Source organism: Procambarus clarkii, chromosome 42 (genome assembly GCF_040958095.1).
Source record: "Procambarus clarkii isolate CNS0578487 chromosome 42, FALCON_Pclarkii_2.0, whole genome shotgun sequence".
Lineage (NCBI taxonomy): Eukaryota > Metazoa > Arthropoda > Malacostraca > Decapoda > Cambaridae > Procambarus > Procambarus clarkii.
Window position 1 is genome coordinate 14,502,992 of NC_091191.1, and position 23,314 is coordinate 14,526,305.

General features: G+C 50.4%; 4 protein-coding genes across 4 annotated transcripts; all 4 read left to right on the plus strand.

The window, feature by feature from the left end:
• The first annotated feature begins 7,645 nt into the window (after window positions 1-7,645).
• On the plus strand, window positions 7,646-8,524 carry LOC138373404 (uncharacterized). Its single transcript, XM_069339597.1, has one exon. The coding sequence runs from the start codon at window positions 7,646-7,648 to the stop codon at window positions 8,522-8,524; it is 879 nt and encodes a 292-aa protein (XP_069195698.1).
• A 524-nt stretch (window positions 8,525-9,048) lies between these two features.
• Window positions 9,049-10,092, plus strand: LOC138373405 (uncharacterized). The gene has a single exon (XM_069339598.1). It carries the CDS (start codon window positions 9,049-9,051, stop codon window positions 10,090-10,092), a length of 1,044 nt encoding a protein of 347 aa, XP_069195699.1.
• Window positions 10,089-10,355, plus strand: LOC138373406 (uncharacterized). Its single transcript, XM_069339599.1, has one exon. It carries the CDS (start codon window positions 10,089-10,091, stop codon window positions 10,353-10,355), a length of 267 nt encoding a protein of 88 aa, XP_069195700.1.
• An 11,544-nt stretch (window positions 10,356-21,899) lies between these two features.
• Window positions 21,900-22,358, plus strand: LOC138373407 (golgin subfamily A member 6-like protein 22). Its single transcript, XM_069339601.1, has one exon. It carries the CDS (start codon window positions 21,900-21,902, stop codon window positions 22,356-22,358), a length of 459 nt encoding a protein of 152 aa, XP_069195702.1.
• The last annotated feature ends 956 nt before the right edge of the window (window positions 22,359-23,314 follow it).

The window sequence follows — 23,314 nt, forward strand, 5'->3', positions numbered from 1 at the left end:
CTGCCTTGAGCAGCTGGTTGATAACTTATTCAATGATTTCAGGAAGTAGGTGAAATTAGGTCGCATTTCCCTCGTGAATCAATTTCACTCCAGAGTTGCAATTTTGCAGTGAATACATTGAAATGGTCCTCATGGTGGATGATGTTGCTCAGATGGCCCTGCAGTTTCCTGTTATGTTCATTTAGAGTTTCGAAGACATGTGCATAGTTAGTCAAGTGAGTTTGAAGGTATTAGTGCTCATCTGTCTGAGTAGTTCGTTTTTACTAAGATTGATGAGGAAAGTTTTCACTCCTTCACTAAGCTTACAAAACTGAGTGAGCAACTTTCACCTTCTACAGCCAGCGGCCTTTTGTGTAGACCGACTGAACACGGGGTTCAGCATCCATGTTTTCACACAGTTCAACGCCAAGGGGCGTGAATGTTGTCATGGTCTGTAAGTTATTAAGTAGGGGTATTGGTAATGCCTTGGAAGCTGAAGCCTCCCTACCACTGTAAGACTGTTACGTTTGACAAGTGCCAAGCATCCTGACAAAGATCATAACATTGCTGGAACACCGTCTCTACACTGACTACATCCCTCTATGTGTGATGCATGTGTGATATGCTCTGAAGTCTGATGGATGGATGCAACGCCATCCACCCTAATTTTCTTCAAATTTTATTTTTGTTACTTTAAATAGGCTGTACAAAGTGGATGTAAGATAAAAGAAATTGGAAAGAAATGAAGACAGAATTAAGGCAGAATAGTTCGTTATTTACTCTAAATATACCAAAGTTAATGAAATTATCAATAGAAGTAGGGTCCCTAACTGGAAACTGAGTAAACTGCACCACAGCCTGCCCCTGGCATGTTCACAAAATATTTAAATAGGAACCGCAGGATACATATAATACCTCACTAACATCACTTACAGAGTCTAAGATCATGAGCCGACCAGAGGAAGATGGGGGAGGGGGTGGAGGGAATGGTCTATGACGAGGCCACATAGGGCCTGGAGCTTGGGTCTGAGTTCTGGGTGTTCAATCCTCAAGAAAATTCGAGCCCGTGTCTATTTTAATGTGTCTATTCTCATCTTAGTAGCATATTTATGTGGGAAGGGAACAATAAACTCCACCTACATGAGAGAGCCTGAAGCTATCTTACTTCAAAGCAATGGACAGAATCCCTTCCGTATAAGGCTCGCTTATACGGAAGGAATCAGGCAAGCCGGAGCAGGTGTCCCACTGCAATTACCTGATTAGTAAGTTGTTGTAAACCGACTGGTCATTAAATGTGACCCAGCCGACCTGACCTCTTGGGTCAAGGAGTCATCTCACACACTGAAGGTGTGAGTTACCATTGTCAAACATCAGGATGGCTGCTGCCAACAATTCCCTCCTGTGCTATTTTATATTACCAACATCCCATATTATAAGATTCTCTCGCAATTCTCACCTCATCTCTCTCTACCCCTTCCCCACCTCCCCTTCTCGTGAAATAACTTTTCCCTTCAAAGGGGTGGAAACCTTCAGAGTTAGAGTACTGGCCGAGAACTTTTCTTTTCCAGAGATGTTCCTACGCCTCAGGCTGGCATTCTCTGTTACCCGCGTCGGTACTAAACAGGCGGTGGCCGAGTGTCCAGGTGACTTGTATGTTAACTGACGTCACTGACTTTCTCTCTCTTTCCCTGTTTCATGTCTCCTTTCCTTCTCTCCCTCCCGCCCTATCTCTCCTGCTTTCTCCTCATCCTCTTACTTTATTTCCCTACCTCCCTTACAACTCCATTTATCCACGCCTGCTCTCCTTTCCTCCATTTCTTCCCTTCTTCTCTACAGCCCTCTCTCTCTATCTTCTCCCCTCTCTAGTGGCTTCAATCCTTCAGTCTCCCTCACCGCCTCCTCGCCTCTTCCCTCTCTTTCCTCTCCATCTATCGCCCACTGTACTTCTTCATTCTGCCTTCCTCTTGACCGCAGGAAATTGCGTTAAGATATTTCTTCCTCTACCCCTTCCCTTCCAAATTCAGCTACACCTACAATTCTATTTCCCTTCCACTTTCTCTTTTGTACTCAGCAACTCTTCTCTTCTCCAAACGTTGAAACCCCCTCCTCCTCTTCCCCACAACCCACTTAGCTAAATCTACTTACATTCGTTGACCTCTCCCTTCCATTCAGCCACCAACTCTATCCCCTGCTCCCCTTCCATTACCCAATCACTTCCCTCCCACTTAACTCAGCACTCACAACTCTGGAACAGGCAAGTCCACATCCCTTTGAGCCTCGGTGTTAACTACTGAAAACTCTTATCAAAAGTCTTGGATTGCTTCTTAAGTCATCAATATGGGGTGCTGAAGGTGTCCTTCCGGCACAGTTTACTCCCCCCCCCCCCGAGCTGTGTGGGAGCCGTCAAGCCTTCGGGAGGAGAAATTGACGGGGGCCAGAAACAAAACAGAAAAGTGACGGAATGGAAGTGGTATAGATTAATGGGGAAGGGTAAATCTAAATGATAGATGAATGGAATGGATAAATGGATGAATTGTGATGTTGCAAGTCCCCTTGTCCTCCCCACCATGGGGGATGGTGGGGAAGATGACGGAGGAGTGGGGGAATGATGGGGACGACGGAAGGTTGGTGGGGAAGACGAGGAGATGGGGGAGGGGGTATGGTGGGGAGGACAAGGGGACAGGGGAGGGGGTGGTTGATGGGGGAGGACAAGGGGACGGGGGAGGGGGGGAATGGTGGGGAGGACAAGGGGACGGGGGAGGGAGAAATGGTAAGGAGGACGAGGAGACGGGAAATGGTGGGGAGGACGAAGGGAAGGAGGGGGGGGGGGGTTGTTGTGTCTCAGCGACGCCCACGCGTTGCTGAGCCACAGGAACGCGTAGCCGGGTACAGTTAGTATTAAATAAATATATTTGGTTAGACCGCATTCAGGAAACATATTTTGTTCGATCGTATATATTATTAAAACAACATTTTAGATCGAATATATGAAGCAACTCTATCAACTCACCCCTACCCCACAACTCACCCCTACCCCACAACTCACTCCTACCCCACAACTCACCACTACCCCCACAACTCACCCCTACCCCACAACTCACCCCTTCCCCACAACTCAACCCCTACCCCCACAACTCACCACTACCCCCACAACTCACCCCTTCCCCACAACTCACCCCTACCCCCACAACTCACCCCGACCCCACAACTCACCCCTACCCCCACAACTCACCACTACCCCCACAACCCACCCCTTCTCCACAACTCACCCCTACCCCCACAACTCACCTCTACCCCACAACTCACCCCTACCCCACAACTCACCCCTACCCCACAATTCACCCCTAACCCCACAACTCACCACTACCCCCACAACTCAGCCCTACCCCTACAACTCACCCCTACCCCCACAACTCACCCCTACCCCACAACTCACCCCTACCCCACAACTCACCCCTACCCCCACAACTCACCACTACCCCCACTACTCACCCCTTCCCCACAACTCACCCCTACCCCTACAACTCACCCCTACCCCACAACTCACCCCTACCCCCACAACTCACCACTACCCCCACAACTCACCCCTAACCCCACAACTCACCACTACCCCCACAACTCAGCCCTACCCCTACAACTCACCCCTACCCCCACAACTCACCCCTACCCCACAACTCACCCCTACCCCACAACTCACCCCTACCCCCACAATTCACCCCTAACCCCACAACTCAGCCCTACCCCACAACTCACCCCTACCCCCACAACTCACCACTACCCCACAACTCACCCCTACCCCCTCAACTCACCCCTACCCCCACAATTCACCCCTACCCCCACAACTCAGCCCTACCCCTGCAACTCACTCCTACCCCCACAACTCACCCTTACCCTACAACTCACTCCTACCCCCACAACTCACCCTACCCTCACAACTCACCCCTAACCCCACAACTCACCCCTACAACTCACCCCTACCCCCAAAACTCACCTCTACTCCCACAACTCCCCGTAACCCCAACAACTCACCCCTACCCCCCACAACTCACCCCTACCCCCACAATTCACCCCTACCCCCACAACTCAGCCCTACCCCTACAACTCACACCTACCCCCACAACTCACCCTTTCCCCTACAACTCACTCCTACCCCCACAACTCACCCCTACCCCCACAACTCACCCTACCCTCACAACTCACCCCTAACCCCACAACTCACCCCTACAACTCACCCTTACCCCCAAAACTCACCTCTACTCCCACAACTCACCCCTACCCTTACAACTTGCCCCCTACCCCCACAACACCCCTACCCCCACAACACCTCTACCCCCACAACACCCCTACCCCCACAACACCCCTACCCCCAACAACTCACCCCTACCCCCCACAACTCACCCCTACCCCCACAACACCCCTACCCCCACAACTCACCCCTACCCCCACAACACCCCTACCCCCACAACTCACCCCTACCCCCACTACACACCCCTACCCCCACAACACCCCTACACCCACAACTCACCCCTACCCCCACTACACACCCCTACCCCCACAACTCACCCCTACCCCCACAACACCCCTACCCCCACAACACCCCTACCCCCACAACTCACCCCTACCCCCACAACACCCCTACCCCCACAACTCACCCCTACCCCCACAACACCCCTACCCCCACAACACCCCTACCCCCACAACTCACCCCTACCCCCACAACACCCCGCCCCTCCACCTTAAAAAAGCTTCAGCAAATACTCAAGCTGTGGGCAAACTCAAGAATTTTCCACACGCTGGAATTAGTAATATATTTAATCTGGGTTTTCCCCGTTGTGTGTTGTATGCTAACATGTCATTATAAGACATTACAAAAAATTGGAAACAATAAAGGTATTTCGAAGTGTAATGAATAACTAGTGAAAGAAATGTGCAGCCTGAATATAATATTCTAGGGAAGAATTTACCCAAGCGGGGAATACTTTACGGAATTATTAGAAGAAGGCGCTAGGCCATTATGACTATACAGCAGTTGGACAGGGTATGACGTTATGAGGATAACGATTTGGGATGGGACTGGGAAATGGAATGGTGCCCAACCACTTGGACGGTCGGGGATTGAACGCCGACCTGCATGAAGCCCTTGGACGCCGTTCCACCGTCCAGTCCAAGTGTTATATAGTCTTAGTGGCTTTGAGCTTTCCGTTCATAATTCCATTTATAAATGCATCAAAGACTTTAGTCAATTGATGACCAAACCACAACTCAGAAGCTGGAGAAGCGATGATGTTTCTGTCCGTCGTGGACCATTAACACGTCATATAGTGTGTGTAGTGGAAAGGGTTACAGTGATAGGGGGGACATGGGGAGAGTGTGTGTGTGGATGGAGATGGGGAGGGCGTCTGTAACTGGAAATTGGTATGATAATGAAGATAGTGTGATGAGAAAATTGTTACAGTGCTGAAAATGAGACCCCTGGAAGATGGGTGAGGCAGGTTGATGGGGTGCTTATGGTGGTGATGGGGGGGGGGGAGGGGTGGAGGATGGTTATGACGGAGGTGGGAGGGGGAAGATGAGTTGGGTGTGTGTGTGTGTTAGAAGATAGGGAGGGTATGTGGGAGGGGGGAGGGTGTGTGAGGCAGGGAGGGCGTGAAATGGGCAGGCTGCTTTGGGGGAGATGGGTAAGTTGCTTGTGGGGGAGATGTGGAGGGTGTGTGTGTGTGGGGGGGGGAGGGAGACACTTGGGAGGATGTGTGTGTTTACTAGTTGTGTTTTTGCGGGGGTTGAGCTTTGCTCTTTCGGCCCGCCTCTCAACTGTCAATCAACTGTTTACTAACTACTATTTATTTTTTTTTTTCCACACCACACACACACACCCCCCCCAGGAAGCAACCCGTGACAGCTGACTAACTCCCACGTACCTATTTACTGCTAGGTAACAGGGGCACTTAGGGTGAAAGAAACTTTGCCCATTTGTTTCTGCCTCGTGCGGGAATCGAACCCGCGCCACAGAATTACGAGTCCTGCGCGCTATCCACCAGGCTACGAGGCCCCTATGGGAGGCCCTGTGTGTGTGGGAGACGGTGATCAGGGTGTGTGGAGAGGGGAGAGAGGAAGGGTGTGTATTGGAGGTACACACCCTTCATTGTATTGGTGTATTGGAGGTACACACCCTTCATTGTATTGGAGTATTGGGTGTGTATTGGAGGTGTAGGCCTGGGGTACAGGGGCGACCCGGGCACCGCCGAGTACCCTATCTTGTATTATATGTCCGTGAATTAAGAAATTCTCGAAACCGCTTTTGTATATTCTGCCACAATTTCCACAATATTTTTTTCCTCTCGTGATAACATACTTCCCCCGCATTCATACGTGTTCATCAAGCGTGATAATATACCTCGTTGGCATGAGAGTATACCGCCCATGATACAATACTACACTAGTATGGTAGCATGAATTACTTTACAAACTTTCAGCGAATTAAGTAAGTATAAACCTACCTGTTGTAGGTACTGGTGTCTGGTGCGTCTCCGGCACTGTGGGAGGGCAGAGTCCCAGCCATTGTGGGATTTGAGGTTGGGAAATAGAGAAGAGAGAGAGAGACACACACACACACAAACAGACACACAGACAGACAGCGGCCACTCTATTCTTCGTGTGTCCACCACAGCATAACAACAAGTATGGATGTGGGCCAGAGGGGCCAGAGGTCGCCCCGGGACGGACTAATACCACCTTAGAAAATGAGCCTGTCATTCAGAGGCCCTTGTAGCTAGAAGCCTCGTAGCTGGGCCAGGGGCAGGTGACGGGCCATGGGCAGGAAATGGACCAGGGGCAGGAGATGGACCAGGGGCAGGAGATGGGCCAGGGGCAGGAGATGGACCAGGGGCAGGAGATGGGCCAGGGGCAGGTGACGGGCCAGGGGCAAGAGACGGGCCATGGGCAGGAGATAGCCAGGGGCAGGAGATGGGCCAGGGGCAGGAGATGGGCCAGGGGCAGGAGATGGGCCATGGGCAGGAGATGGGCCAAGGGCAGGAGATGGACCAGGGGCAGGAGATGGGCCAGGGGCAGGTGACGGACCAGGGGCAGGAGATGGGCCAGGGGCAGGAGATGGACCAGGGGCAGGAGATGGGCCAGGGGCAGGTGACGGGCCAGGGGCAAGAGACGGGCCATGGGCAGGAGATAGCCAGGGGCAGGTGACGGGCCAGGGACAGGAGACGGGCCAGGGGCAGGAGATGGGCCAGGGGCAGGAGATGGGCCAGGGACAGGAGATGGGCCAGGGGCAGGAGATGGGCCAAGGGCAGGAGATGGGCCAGGGGCAGGAGATGGGCCAGGGGCAGGAGATGGGCTAGGGGCAGGAGATGGGCCAGGGGCAAGAGATGGGCCAGGGGCAGGAGACGGGCCAGGGGCAGGAGATGGGCCAGGGACAGGAGACGTGCCAGGGGCAGGAGATGGGCCAGGGGCAGGAGATGGGCCAGGGGCAGGAGACGGGCCAGGGCCAGAAGATGGGCCAGGGGGCAGGAGATGGGCCAGGGGCAGGAGATGGGCAAGGTGCAGGAAATGGGCCAGGGTCACGAGATGGGCCTGGGGCAGGAGATGGTCCAGGGGCAAGAGATGCGCCAGGGGGCACAAGATGGGCCAGGGAAAATAGATGGTCCAGGGAAAGGAGATGGGCCAGAGGCAGGTGACGGGCCAGGGGCAGGAGATGGACCAGGGGGCAAGAGATGGGACAGGGGCTGGAGATGGGCCAGGGGCAGGAGACGGGCCAGGGGCAGGAGATGCGCCAGGGGCAGGAGATGGGCCAGGGGCAGGAAATGGGCCAGGGTCACGAGATGGGCCTGGGGCAGGAGATGGTCCAGGGGCAAGAGATGGGCCAGGGGCAGGTGACGGGCCAGGGGCAGGATATGGGACAGGGCAGGAAATGGGCCTGGGGCAGGAGATGGGCCAGGGGCAGGAGACGGGCCAGGGGCAGGAGATGGGCCAGGGGCAGGAGATGGGCCAGGGGCAGGAAATGGGCCTGGGGCAGGAGATGGACCAGGGGCAAGAGATGGGACAGGGGCTGGAGATGGGACAGGGGCAGCAGACGGGCCAGGGGCAGGAGATGGGCCAAGGGCAGGAGACGGGCCAGGGGCAGGAGATGCGCCAGGGGCAGGAGATGGGCCAGGGGCAGGAAATGAGCCAGGGGATTGAGATGGGCCAGGGGCAGGAGATGGGACAGGGCCAAGAGATGGGCCAGGGGCAAGAGATGGGCCAGGGGCAGGAGATGAGCCAGGGGCAGGCGATGGGCCAGGGGCAGGAAACGGGCCAGGGGCAAGAGATGGGCCAGGGGCAGGAGATGGGCCAGGGGCAGGAGATGGGCCAGGGGCAGGAGATGGGCCAGGGGCATGAAATGGGCCAGGGGCAAGAGATGGGCCAGGGGCAGGAGATTGGCCAGGGGCAGGAGATGGGCCAGAGACAGGAGATGGGCCAGGGGCAGGAGATGGGCCAGGGGCAGGAGATGGGCCAGGGGCAGGAGATGGGCCAGAGAAAGGAGATGGGCCAGGGGTAGGAGATGGATCAGGGACAGGAGATGGGCCAGGGGCAGGAGATGGGCCATGGAAAGGAGATGGGCCAGGGGCAGGAGATGGGCCAGGGGCGGGAGATGAGCCAGGGCAGGAGATGGGCCAGAGGCAGGAGATGGGCCAGTGGCAGGAGATGGGCCAGGGGCAGGAGATGGGCCAGGGACAGGAGATGGGCCAGGGGTTGGAGATGGGCCAGGAACAGGAGATGGGCCAGGGGCAAGAGAGGGCCAGGAGCAGGAGATGGGCCTGCTGCTGGAGATGGGCCAGGGGCAGGAGATGGGCCAGGGGCTAGAGATGGGACAGGGGCAGGAGATGGGCCAGTAGCAGGAGATGGGCCAGGGGCAGGAGATGGGCCAGGGGCAGGAGATGCGCCAGGGGGCACAAGATGTGCCAGGGAAAATAGATGGTCCAGGGAAAGGAGATGGGCCAGAGGCAGGTGACGGGCCAGGGGCAGGAGATGGACCAGGGGCAAGAGATGGGCTAGGGGCAGGTGACGGGCTTGGGGCAGGAGATGGGACAGGGGCAGGAAATGGGCCTGGGGCAGGAGATGGGCCAGGGGCAGGAGACGGGCCAGGGGCAAGAGATGGGCCAGGGGCTGGAGATGGGACAGGGGCAGCAGACGGGCCAGGGGCAGGAGATGTGCCAGGGACAGGAGATGGGCCAGGGGCAGGAAATGAGCCAGGGGATTGAGATGGGCCAGGGGCAGGAGATGGGACAGGGCCAGGAGATGGGTCATGGGCAAGAGATGGGCCAGCGGCAGGAGATGGGCCAGAGGCAGGAGATGGGCCAGGGGCAGGAGATGGGCCAGGGGCAGGAGATGCGCCAGGGGGCACAAGATGTGCCAGGGAAAATAGATGGTCCAGGGAAAGGAGATGGGCCAGAGGCAGGTGACGGGCCAGGGGCAGGAGATGGACCAGGGGCAAGAGATGGGCTAGGGGCAGGTGACGGGCTTGGGGCAGGAGATGGGACAGGGGCAGGAAATGGGCCTGGGGCAGGAGATGGGCCAGGGGCAGGAGACGGGCCAGGGGCAAGAGATGGGCCAGGGGTGGAGATGGGACAGGGGCAGCAGACGGGCCAGGGGCAGGAGATGTGCCAGGGACAGGAGATGGGCCAGGGGCAGGAAATGAGCCAGGGGATTGAGATGGGCCAGGGGCAGGAGATGGGACAGGGCCAGGAGATGGGTCAAGGGCAAGAGATGGGCCAGCGGCAGGAGATGGGCCAGGGGCAGGAGATGGACCAGGGGCAGGAAATGGGCCAGGGGCAAGAGATGGGCCAGGGGCAGGAGATAGGCCAGGGGCAGGAGATGGGCCAGGGGCAGGAGATGGGCCAGGGGCAGGAGATGGGCCAGAGACAGGAGATGGGCCCAGGGGCAAGAGATGGGCCAGGGGCAGGAGATGGGCCAGGGGCAGGAGATGGGCCAGAGAAAGGAGATGGGCCAGGGGTAGGAGATGGGCCAGGGTTCGGAGATGGGCCAAGGGCAAAAGTGGGCCAGGGGCAGGAGATAGGCCAGGGGCAGGAGATGAGCCAGGGCAGATGGGCCAGAGGCAGGAGATGAGCCAGTGGCAGGAGATTGGCCAGGGGCAGGAGATGGGCCAGGGACAGGAGATGGGCCAGGGGCAGGAGATGGGCCAGGGGCAAGAGATGGGCCAGGAGCAGGAGATGGGCCAGGGGCTGGAGATGGGCGAGGGGCAGGAGATGGGCCAGGGGCTGGAGATGGGCGAGGGGCAGGAGATGGGCCAGGGGCCGGAGATGAACGAGAGGCCGGAGATGGGCCAAGGACATGAGATGGGCCAGGGGCAGGAGATGGGCCAGGGATAGGAGATGGGCCAGGGGCAGGAGATGGTCCAGGGGCAGGAGATGGGGCAGGGGCAAGAGATGGGCCAGGGATAGGAGATGGGTGAGGGACAGGAGATGGGCCAGGGGCAGGAGATGGGCCAGGGGCAGTAGAGACATGGAATATTGGCGGTAACCGAGTAGAGAAATTTCATATAAATAGGATGCAAGTGAGAAGAATAGAGAGAGAGAGAGAGAGAGAGAGAGAGAGAGAGAGAGAGAGAGAGAGAGAGAGAGAGAGAGAGAGAGAGAGAGAGAGAGAGAGAGAGAGAGAGAGAGAGAGACAGAGACAGAGACAGAGACAGAGACAGAGAGAGAGAGAGAGAGAGAGAGAGAGAGAGAGAGAGAGAGAGAGAGAGAGAGAGAGAGAGAGAGAGAGAGTGTAAACTGTCCAGTCAGCTCTACTACCACTGACGTCACTAGTACTATTACTATCGATAACAGACCAGTTAAGTAAGAATAAAAAAAAATTGATCAAATTACAATGGCAATATTCACGTTTTTACTCAGAATACTAAAATATTTCATATTAACTCTGGCGTTAATAATATCATTGCTTCGTATTCCCAGTAAAACGATTTATTATATTAACTTGATCATTAATATTTAATATTTACAGTAAATTAAAAAAATATAATATGTTTGTGAATTATCTTCACACGTAAGTGCAACCTGTCCTCTCAACTAGAACGTCTCATTTTGTACGTTTTGGTCCTCAAAGTAAAATGGACAAAGTGCAATGAGCAGTAGCGGCTCACAAGTATCCACGTTTTCTATGCATAGGTTAGGTTAGGTTAGGTTAGGTCGCTCGTTTTTTGTACGTAACGGCAAATATATTTTGTCTCTCTCTTTGGCGGCTTTGTTTTAGATTGATTAAAATAGTTTACCAGCATCTAGACATCACAGTCATATGGTACTTTGGTGTAAACTGCCTCCCGGGGGCTTCGGAGCTCATATAAACTGTTTAATACAACTAAACTAATCCGCCGAAGAGTGAGGGAAGAGATGTAGAGGTTTGTATGTACTTTTGGTGACTGTTTAATGGATCCTGGTCCTGGAGGCCGGAGTCTGTAGTGAGCATTAATATGGTCTACTCCCAGGTGATGCTGGAACACATCTCTGATACATAGTTTAGCTTATCAGGCTCAACCAGTTATACGTCCCATGGTTGACAACCATACCAACTGTGTTCACAACCATACCAAGTGTCTTCACAACCAATTGTGTGGTTGTGAACACAATTACACACATCGGTTGTGGCTAAATACCTCCGATGTGTACATTAATATGTATCTATGCAAATATTTGTGTGATGCAAAGGTCAAGACTAGGAAGGTCCCCCCTGAGGTGGGGGGGGGGGCCTTCATCAGCCTGAAAATGTATCAGCCTGTAAACTAACTGTAGACTAAGGGAGACAAAGTTTCCAGGATTGACTTTTGGGAAGGATTCGAAGACAGTAGAGAGCTCTCTCTCTGACATTCAGATCAGTCTATGTGGCACCACAGGCAGCGATGAGGATGTTGCAACACAGAAGGCGATGAGGATATTGCAACACAGAAGGCGATGAGGATGTTGCAACACAGAAGGCGATGAGGATGTTGCAACACAGAAGGCGATGAGGATATTGCAACACAGAAGGCGATGAGGATATTGCAACACAGAAGGCGATGAGGATGTTGCAACACAGAAGGCGATGAGGATGTTGCAACACAGAAGGCGATGAGGATGTTGCAACACAGAAGGCGATGAGGATGTTGTAACACAGAAGGCGATGAGGATGTTGCAACACAGAAAGCGATGAGGATGTTTGCAACGCAGAAGGCGATGAGGATGTTGCAACACAGAAGGCGATGAGGATGTTTGCAACGCAGAAGGCGATGAGGATGTTGCAACACAGAAGGCGATGAGGATGTTGCAACACAGAAGGCGATGAGGATGTTGCAACACAGAAGGCGATGAGGATGTTGCAACACAGAAGGCGATGAGGATGTTGTAACACAGAAGGCGATGAGGATGTTGCAACACAGAAGGCGATGAGGATGTTGCAACACAGGAGACGATGAAGTTGTTGCAACACAGAAGGCGATGAGGATGTTGTAACACAGAAGGCGATGAGGATGTTGCAACACAGAAGGCGATGAGGATGTTGCAACACAGAAGACGATGAGGATGTTGCAACACAGAAGGCGATGAGGATGTTGCAACACAGAAGGCGATGAGGATGTTGTAACACAGAAGGCGATGAGGATGTTGCAACACAGAAGGCGATGAGGATGTTGCAACACAGAAGGCGATGAGGATGTTTGCAACACAGAAGGCGATGAGGATGTTGCAACACAGAAGGCGATGAGGATGTTGTAACACAGAAGGCGATGAGGATGTTGCAACACAGACGGCGATGAGGATGTTGCAACACAGAAGGCGATGAGGATGTTGCAACACAGAAGGCGATGATGATGCTGCAACACAGAAGGCGATGAGGATATTGCAACACAGAAGGCGATGAGGATGTTGCAACACAGAAGACGATGAGGATGTTGCAACACAGAAGGCGATGAGGATATTGCAACACAGAAGGCGATGAGGATGTTGCAACACAGAAGACGATGAGGATGTTGCAACACAAAAAGCGATGAGGATGTTGCAACACAGAAGGCGATGAGGATGTTGCAACACAGAAGGCGATGAGGATATTGCAACACAGAAGGCGATGAGGATGCTGCAACACAGAAGGCGATGAGGATGTTGCAACACAGAAGACGATGAGGATGTTGCAACACAGAAGGCGATGAGGATATTGCAACACAGAAGGCGATGAGGATGTTGCAACACAGAAGACGATGAGGATGTTGCAACACAAAAAGCGATGAGGATGTTGCAACACAGAAGGCGATGAGGATGTTGCAACACAGAAGGCGATGAGGATATTGCAACACAGAAGGCGATGAGGATGCTGCAACACAGAAGGCGATGAGGATGTTGCAACACAGAAGGCGATGAGGATGTTGCAACACAGAAGACGATGAGGATGTTGCAACACAGAAGGCGATGAGGATGTTGCAACACAGAAGGCGATGAGGATGTTGCAACACAGAAGGCGATGATGATGCTGCAACACAGAAGGCGATGAGGATATTGCAACACAGAAGGCGATGAGGATGTTGCAACACAGAAGACGATGAGGATGTTGCAACACAGAAGGCGATGAGGATATTGCAACACAGAAGGCGATGAGGATGTTGCAACACAGAAGACGATGAGGATGTTGCAACACAAAAAGCGATGAGGATGTTGCAACACAGAAGGCGATGAGGATGTTGCAACACAGAAGGCGATGAGGATATTGCAACACAGAAGGCGATGAGGATGCTGCAACACAGAAGGCGATGAAGATGTTGCAACACAGAAGGCGATGAAGATGTTGCAACACAGAAGGCGATGAAGATGTTGCAACACAGAAGGCGATGAAGATGTTGCAACACAGAAGGCGATGAGGATGTTGCAACACAGAAGGCGATGAGGATGTTGCAACACAGAAGGCGATGAGGATGTTGCAACACAGAAGACGATGAGGATGTTGCAACACAGAAGGCGATGAGGATGTTGCAACACAGAAGGCGATGAGGATGTTGCAACACAGAAGGCGATGAAGATGTTGCAACACAGAAGGCGATGAAGATGTTGCAACACAGAAGGCGATGAAGATGTTGCAACACAGAAGGCGATGAAGATGTTGCAACACAGAAGGCGATGAAGATGTTGCAACACAGAAGGCGATGAAGATGTTGCAACACAGAAGGCGATGAAGATGTTGCAACACAGAAGGCGATGAAGATGTTGCAACACAGAAGGCGATGAAGATGTTGCAACACAGAAGGCGATGAAGATGTTGCAACACAGAAGGCGATGAAGATGTTGCAACACAGAAGGCGATGAAGATGTTGCAACACAGAGGCGATGAAGATGTTGCAACACAGAAGGCGATGAAGATGTTGCAACACAGAAGGCGATGAAGATGTTGCAACACAGAAGGCGATGAAGATGTTGCAACACAGAAGGCGATGATGTTGCAACACAGAAGGCGATGAAGATGTTGCAACACAGAAGGCGATGAAGATGTTGCAACACAGAAGGCGATGAAGATGTTGCAACACAGAAGGCGATGAAGATGTTGCAACACAGAAGGCGATGAAGATGTTGCAACACAGAAGGCGATGAAGATGTTGCAACACAGAAGGCGATGAAGATGTTGCAACACAGAAGGCGATGAAGATGTTGCAACACAGAAGGCGATGAAGATGTTGCAACACAGAAGGCGATGAAGATGTTGCAACACAGAAGGCGATGAAGATGTTGCAACACAGAAGGCGATGAAGATGTTGCAACACAGAAGGCGATGAAGATGTTGCAACACAGAAGGCGATGAAGATGTTGCAACACAGAAGGCGATGAAGATGTTGCAACACAGAAGGTGATTAGGATGTTGCAACACAGAAGGCGATGAAGATGTTGCAACACAGAAGGCGATGAGGATGTTGCAACACAGAAGGCGATGAGGATGTTGCAACACAGAAGGCGATGAAGATGTTGCAACACAGAAGGCGATGAGGATGTTGCAACACAGAAGGCGATGAAGATGTTGCAACACAGAAGGCGATGAAGATGTTGCAACACAGAAGGCGATGAGGATGTTGCAACACAGAAGGCGATGAAGATGTTGCAACACAGAAGGCGATGAAGATGTTGCAACACAGAAGGTGATGAGGATGTTGCAACACAGAAGGCGATGAAGATGTTGCAACACAGAAGGCGATGAGGATGTTGCAACACAGAAGGCGATGAGGATGTTGCAACACAGGAGGCGATGAGGATGTTGCAACACAGGAGGCGATGAGGATGTTGCAACACAGGATATACGACCGGAATTCCTTTTTGAATCGAGAGTGAATGGAAAGTGATGTTGTGGGGGTTCACCTCTCAGTGAGTTCTTGCCCGTGTGACGACAAGGTGATTGTCTGACTGGTTCACCTGGACTATACCCTCGTGAAGAGAAGGTCTGTATATGGCCTCATGAGGAAACATCATAACAATGTGTATTTGATTTTCAAATATATATATACCAATTGCATAAAAAACTGCATCCCCAATATATATATATATATATATATATATATATATATATATATATATATATATATATATATATATATATATATATATGTATATATATATATATATATATATATATATATATATATATATATATATATATATATATATATATATATATATATATATATATATATATATATATATATATATATATATATATATATATATATATGTTGCATGACTCCATTTCTGCCCGTGGTGGAATTACATCTGTGGTGGGTATAAATATCATTAACATGACCATAACAATGCTGAACACTCCGTCTGCGTCAATATTCTCCCAACTCTGGTATTGACCAACAAAACCCCAAAAAAATAATCACCTATTCAAGATATTGTAAACACAGTGAATTGTAGACAACACAGCGCGGTTATGCAGTGACCGTCACTGTCTGGTGTGATCCGGTCCCTCACCGGACATAACCCTTGGATATCTTGTCCCGCAACGATCACCATAACTAGTTAATGATGACCACTACACAGTAATATACGAGTGATCACATGACGTAGCACGTGGAATGTCCGCACTAACTACAGCTACCATCACTTATATCCACACTTAACGCCAGCTACCATCACTTATATCCGCACTTAACGCCAGCTACCATCACTTATATCCGCACTTAACGCCAGCTACCATCACTTATATCCGCACTTAACGCCCGCTACCACCACTTATATCCACACTTAACGCCAGCTACCATCACTTATATCCGCACTTAACGCCCGCTACCACCACTTATATCCACACTTAACGCCAGCTACCATTACTTATATCCGCACTTAACACCAGCTACCACCACTTATATCCGCACTCAACGCCAGCTACCACCACTTATATCCGCACTCAACGCCAGCTGGCATCACTTATATCCGCACTTAACGCCAGCTACCATCACTTATATCCGCACTTAACGCCAGCTACCATCACTTATATCCGCACTTAACGCCAGCTACCATCACTTATATCCGCACTTAACGCCAGCTACCATCACTTATATCCGCACTTAACGCCAGCTACCATCACTTATATCCGCACTCAACGCCAGCTACCATCACTTATATCCGCACTCAACGCCAGCTGCCATCACTTATATCCGCACTTAACGCCAGCTACCATCACTTATATCCACACTTAACGTCAGCTACCATCACTTATATCCGCACTTAACGCCAGCTACCATCACTTATATCCACACTTAACGCCAGCTACCATCACTTATATCCACACTTAACGCCAGCTACCATCACTTATATCCACACTTAACGCCAGCTACCATCACTTATATCCGCACTTAACGCCAGCTACCATCACTTATATCCACACTTAACGCCAGCTACCATCACTTATATCCGCACTTAACGCCAGCTGCCATCACTTATATCCACACTTAACGCCAGCTACCATCACTTATATCCACACTTAACGCCAGCTGCCATCACTTATATCCACACTTAACGCCAGCTACCATCACTTATATCCACACTTAACGCCAGCTACCATCACTTATATCCACACTTAACGCCAGCTGCCATCACTTATATCCACACTTAACGCCAGCTACCATCACTTATATCCACACTTAACGCCAGCTACCATCACTTATATCCACACTTAACGCCAGCTACCATCACTTATATCCACACTTAACGCCAGCTGCCATCTTACAATAAATCGAATATAAAACACTCTTATTGGCTGCACTTCCAGCAATGGCTCTTAATTATTGCCACGAGTACGAGTTAAAAGTTCTGCAAAATTATGGAGTCATATACTTGCTTAATTCAGAAGAAGTCAATCCTATAATGAATGTAGCTACTAGGGAAGGCGCGCCATGTTTTATAGAGAAGACGGTCGACCAATCGTTGAAGGAACGGAGCCCAATCGTCTCACCCTGTCCAGTACTCGAGCCCGGGTCTGCTTGCTTGCTAAGCGAGTGGGTAAAATTGTTAACTTTTCCACCACATGAAGCGGCGATAAGATCACAAGGTGGATCCTGTGCAACTGGTCGCACCTATTGTCAAGCTGCAAGAAGCGTCTTGCAGCTTGAGGTTGTCATGTGAAGGTCTTGGGGTTTACCTGCATGTCTGTGTTCCCTGCACCAGCCCTCACTGTACACAACACATCCTAGACATTGTCAGCACTTTGTCCCGGTTCACAGTCATCCTTGAAATTTGATCAGCTTCACTGTGGTTCACCAGGAGGCTTCATGCACCATACTGGCCACATTACCACCCACAGCTTCACTGTGGTTCACCAGGAGGCTTCATGCACCATACTGGTCACATTACCACCCACAGCTCCACTATGGTTCACCAGGAGGCTTCATGCACCATACTGGTCACATTACCACCCACAGCTCCACTGTGGTTCACCAGGAGGCTTCATGCACCATACTGGCCACATTACCACCCACAGCTCCACTGTGGTTCACCAGGAGGCTTCATGCACCATACTGGTCACATTACCACCCACAGCTCCACTGTGGTTCACCAGGAGGCTTCATGCACCATAGAGGCCACATTACCACCCACAGCTCCACTGTGGTTCACCAGGAGGCTTCATGCACCATACTGGTCACATTACCACCCACAGCTCCACTATGGTTCACCAGGAGGCTTCATGCACCATACTGGCCACATTACCACCCACAGCTTCACTGTGGTTCACCAGGAGGCTTCATGCACCATAGAGGCCACATTACCACCCACAGCTCCACTGTGGTTCACCAGGAGGCTTCATGCACCATACTGGTCACATTACCACCCACAGCTCCTCTCCCACAGTCCGAGGGACCCGGATGGCTGCACTTCAACAGGGGCCACTGGGCCCCACCCGAGGATTACCAAACCCCGGACTCGCCAGGACTTTCACTGCTCATAGAGTATAAATTTGAATTTGAGAATTGCGGTAGCCCGGAGGAGCCACACCTGAGGTCGGCAAAGACACGGCGGTGATGTGCGTGTCCCGCGTGTGGCAGTCCTGCCGTGGTGGACCTGTGTGTGTTAATACACCTGAGGGAAGTCTCGAAGCCTTTAAGTTCAGAAATTGAGGAGTGAAGTACAGGGGTCCAATCGCCTATGCCCACGCTCGCACGCACACACACACACATACACTTATAATAGTAGTAATCATATATAACCCACCACAAAATGACAAGACCCAGACAGGAATGTGACAGAAACAAATGGCCACAATTAATATAATAGAGAGAGCAGCTTCTGTCCCTAGCATGAACAGATCTGGACTACTAATCATAGAAGACTTCTACCATGGAAAGATAGCCTGGGAGAACAGAGACCCATATGGAGTACCAGTTACATGGAGAGCTAAGCTGATGGACGTGACAACAAGAAACTTTCTAAGCCAACACATCAAGGGACTGACAAGAATGAGAGGGAAAGATGAACCAGCCATGCTTGATCTGATATTTACCCTCAATGAGTGGGATATAAAAAGTAGTTAAGTTGGAAGCACCCTTGGGAATGAGTGATCACAGTGTATTGATCTTTGAGTACCTGGTAGAACTAGGATTTATCTTCCCCCTCCCTCCCCCCCTCCCCCCTCCCCCCCCTTTCCCCTAAAAAAAAATGGAAACAAAGGGCTGGCATACCGAAAGAGAAATTATGAGATCAGAAAATTCCTAAGGGATATACAATGGGACACAGAACTCAAAACTAAGTCCGTACAAGAAAAGTCCGTATTCGGGTGACATGGACTATGTCACCCAAAAGAGTTAGGAGGCAGTAAACAGGTTTATCCCGCCCCAAAAGAAAAAAAAACGAGAAGCAAAAGAAGAATCCAATGTTTAATAGGGCGTGTATGAAAGCAAAGGAACTGAACAAAAGGGCGTGGAGTAACTTCCGAAGTAACAGAACACCAGAAAGCAGAGAGAGATTCCAGAGAACCAGGAACGAGTTTGTTAGTGTGAGAAGAGAAGCAGAGAAAAGGTATGAAAATGGTATAGCAAATAAAGCCAAGACCGAACCAAAGCTACTCCACAGTCACATCAGGAGGAAACCAACAGTGAAAGAACAGGTAATGAAACTTTGAACGGGTGAGGACAGGTGCACAGAGAATGACAAAGAGATGTGTGAAGAACTCAACAAGAGGTTCCAGTAGATCTTCACAATAGAACGAGGTGAGGTCACTGCGCCAGGAGAGGGGGCAGTTAACCAGGCGGCCTTGGAAGGGTTCGAAATTACGAGAGATGAGGACAAGAGACACCTGTTGGATTTGGTGTGAGAAAGACTATTGGGCCGGACGGAATCTCACCATGGGTATTGAAAAGGTGTGCAGAAACACTTTGCTTGCCACTCTCCAAAGTGTATAGTAGGTCACTGGAGACAGGAGACCTATCAGAAATATAGAAGACGGCTAACGTAGTCCCAATATACAAAAAAAAGTTGACAGACAGGAGGCACTAAAATACAGGCCAGTGTCCTTAACTTGTATACCATGCAAGGTGATAGAGAAGATCGTGAGAAAAAAACTAGTAACACATCAGGAGAAAAGGGACTTCGTGACAAATCGCCAACATGGGTTCAGGGAGGGTAAATTTGGCCTTACTGGCTTAATAGAATTCAACGACCAGGTGACAAAGATTATGCAAGAAAGAGAAGGCTGGTTGGACTGCATTTTCTTGGATTGTAGGAAAACCTTTGAAACAGTACCCCATAAGATAAGGATAAGGGAGTACCTAAGCAATAGGAAGCAGAGAGTTACAATGAGGGGTGAGACCTCCGATTAGCGTGAAGCCACCATTGGAGTCCCACAGGGCTCTGTACTCGGTCCAATCCTGTTTTTGATGTACTCTCGGAAGGAATACTCTTTTCTCTCGATGTTTGCTGACGATGCCAAAACTATGAGAAGAATTAGGGCATAGGAGGACTGCTTGAGGCTTCAAGAAGACCTATTCAAACTGAAGGAATGGTCGAACAAATGGTTGTTAGAGTTTAACCCAAGCAAATGTAATGTAATGAAATGAAGATAGGTGTAGGGAGCAGGAGGCCAAATACTAGACATCATTTGAGAAATGAAATTCTTAATGAGTCAGAGAGAGAAAAAGACTTAGGGGTTGATATCACGCTAGACCTGTCCCCTGCAGCCCGTATCAAGGATAACATTAGCGGCATATGCCAGGTTGGACAACATAAGAACGGCCTTTAGAAACTTGTGTACGGAATCATTCAGAACTTTGGATACCACATATGTCAGGCCAATCATTTAGTATGCAGCCCCCAGCATGGAGTCCATATCTAGTCAAGGATAAGACTAAACTGGAAAAGGTTCAAAGGTTTGCCACCAGACTAGTACCCGAGCTGAGAGGTATGAGCTACGAGGAGAGACTACGGGAATGAAACCTCACGTCGCTGGAAGACAGAAGAGTTAAGGGGGATATCACCACCACATTCAAAATTCTCAAAGGAATTGATAGGGTAGATAAGGACAGGCTATTTAACCGAAGGGGCGCACGCACTAGGGGACCCAGGTGGAAAATGTGCCCAAATGAGCCACAGAGATATCAGAAATAACTTTTTTAGTGTCAGAGCGGTTGACAAATGGAATGCATTAGGAAGTGATGTGGTGGAGGCTGACTCCATACACAGTTTCAAGTATAGATATGATCAAGTGTAGAGCATAGTAGGCTCAGGAACCTGTACAACAGTTGATTAACAGTTGAGAGACGGGACCAAAAAAGCCAGAGCTCAAACCCCGCCAGCACAAATAGGTACTCACTCACCTAATTGTGCTTGCGGGGGTTGAGCTCTGGCTCTTTGTTCCAAGGGTGAGTACAACTAGGTGAGTACACACATTCACACACACACACACACACACACACAGGGGCCTCGTCGACTGGTGAAAAGCGCGCAGGAGTCGTAATTCTGTGGGGTGGGTTCGATTCCCGCACGAGGCAGAAACAAATGGGCAAAGTTTCTTTCACCTTGAATGCCCCTGTTACCTAGCAGTAAATAGGTACCTGGGAGCTAGTCAGCTGTCACGGGCTGCTTCCTGGTGTGTGTGGTGTGGAAAAAAGTAGTAGTTAGTAAACAGTTGATTGACAGTTGAGAGGTGGGCCGAAAGAGCAAAGCTCATCCCCGCAAGCACAACTAGGTGAATACTCACACACACACACACTTGTCGAGTTTGTTGGTGTTTTGGGGTTGGGGAGAAAGAAAAACAGTGTGGGGGATGTAAACCAGGAGAAGAGGGATGTAAACCAGCAAGAGAGGGATGTAAACCAGCAATAACGGGATGTAAACTAGCAGGAGATGGATGTAAACCAGATAGAGAGGAACGTAAACCAGTATGAGAGGGATGTAAACCAGCAATAGCTGGATGTAAACCAGCAGGAGATGGGTGTAAACCAGAAGGAGAGAGATGTAAACCAGCAGGAGAGGCATGTAAATCAGCTAGAGAGGGCTGTAAACCAGTATGATATGGATGTAAACCAGTATAATAGGGATGTAAACCAGCAGATGAGTGGGGTAAACCAGCAAGAGAGGGCTGTAAACCAGCAAGAGAGGGCTGTAAACCAGCAACCGAGGGATGTAAACCAGCAGGAGAGGGGAGTAAACCAGCAGGAGATGGATATAAACCAGCAGGAGAGGGGAGTATACCAGCAAGAGAGGGATGTAAACCAACAAGAAAGAAATGTAAACCCGCAGGAGAGGGGAGTAAACCAGCAGAAGAAGGGTGTAAACCAGCAGGAGAGGGATGGAAACCAGCAGGAGAGGGGTGTAAACCAGCAGGAGAATGGTATAAACCAGCAGGAGATGGGTGTAAACCAGCAAGAGATGGATGTAAACCAGTAAGAGAGGGTGTAAACCAACAGGAGAGGGATGTAAACCAGCAGGAGAGGGATGTAAACCAGCAGGAGAGGGATGGAAACCAGCAGGAGAGGTGTGTAAATCAGCATAAGAGGGATGTAAACCAGCAGGAGAGGGGTGTAAACTAGCAGGAGAGGGATGTAAACCAGCAAGAGATGGATATAAACCAGCAAGAGAGGGTGTAAACCAACAGGAGAGGGTGTAAACCAACAGGAGAGAGATGTATACCAGCAGGAGAGGGGCGTAGACCAGCAGGAGAGGGATGTAAACCAGCAAGAGAGGGATGTAAACCAGCAAGATATGGATGTAAACCAGCAAGAGAGAGGTGTAAACCAGCAGGAGAATGATGTAAACCAGCAAGAGAGGGGTGTAAACCAGCAAGAGAGGGATGTACACCAGCTGGAGAGGGGTGTAAACCAGCAGGAGAGGGAGGCTTCATCTTCCGTCAAAGTATACCAAAAGTTTCCCATTATATATAATTTTAGCCGTAAACAATTCAGACAAATAAACGAAAACAAATTAACTGGGAAAATTCTTAGATACGAAAAAGCATTAGACTAAACACGAAGGAAAGTGAGACTCGGACAAATTTGATGAATTAATATAAATGCTAAAAGAAAATTGGGGATATTTCTGGCCCAAAAACAACTAAAATATTTTGAATGATATTTCACGCTCTGATCGACGATTTACAAGACTTGAGAATTCATTTATATCTTGGTGTTTTTGTGGCCTGTTTACAGACTAGAACCTAGTTTTGGCCAGCAGGTTTTCGCAACTATGTCAACCTGGAAAACAATACCTGATTTCTAATTGTGAGAGAAACGACGTTTTTGAAATGTTTGAAGTCGACCAAACCCACAACATTAAACAAAAAATTAACCTCTTAAGTCTTCTGTCGCTATTTCCAGCTGTCGTCTCAACTGGCTTTTCTCCTGTCC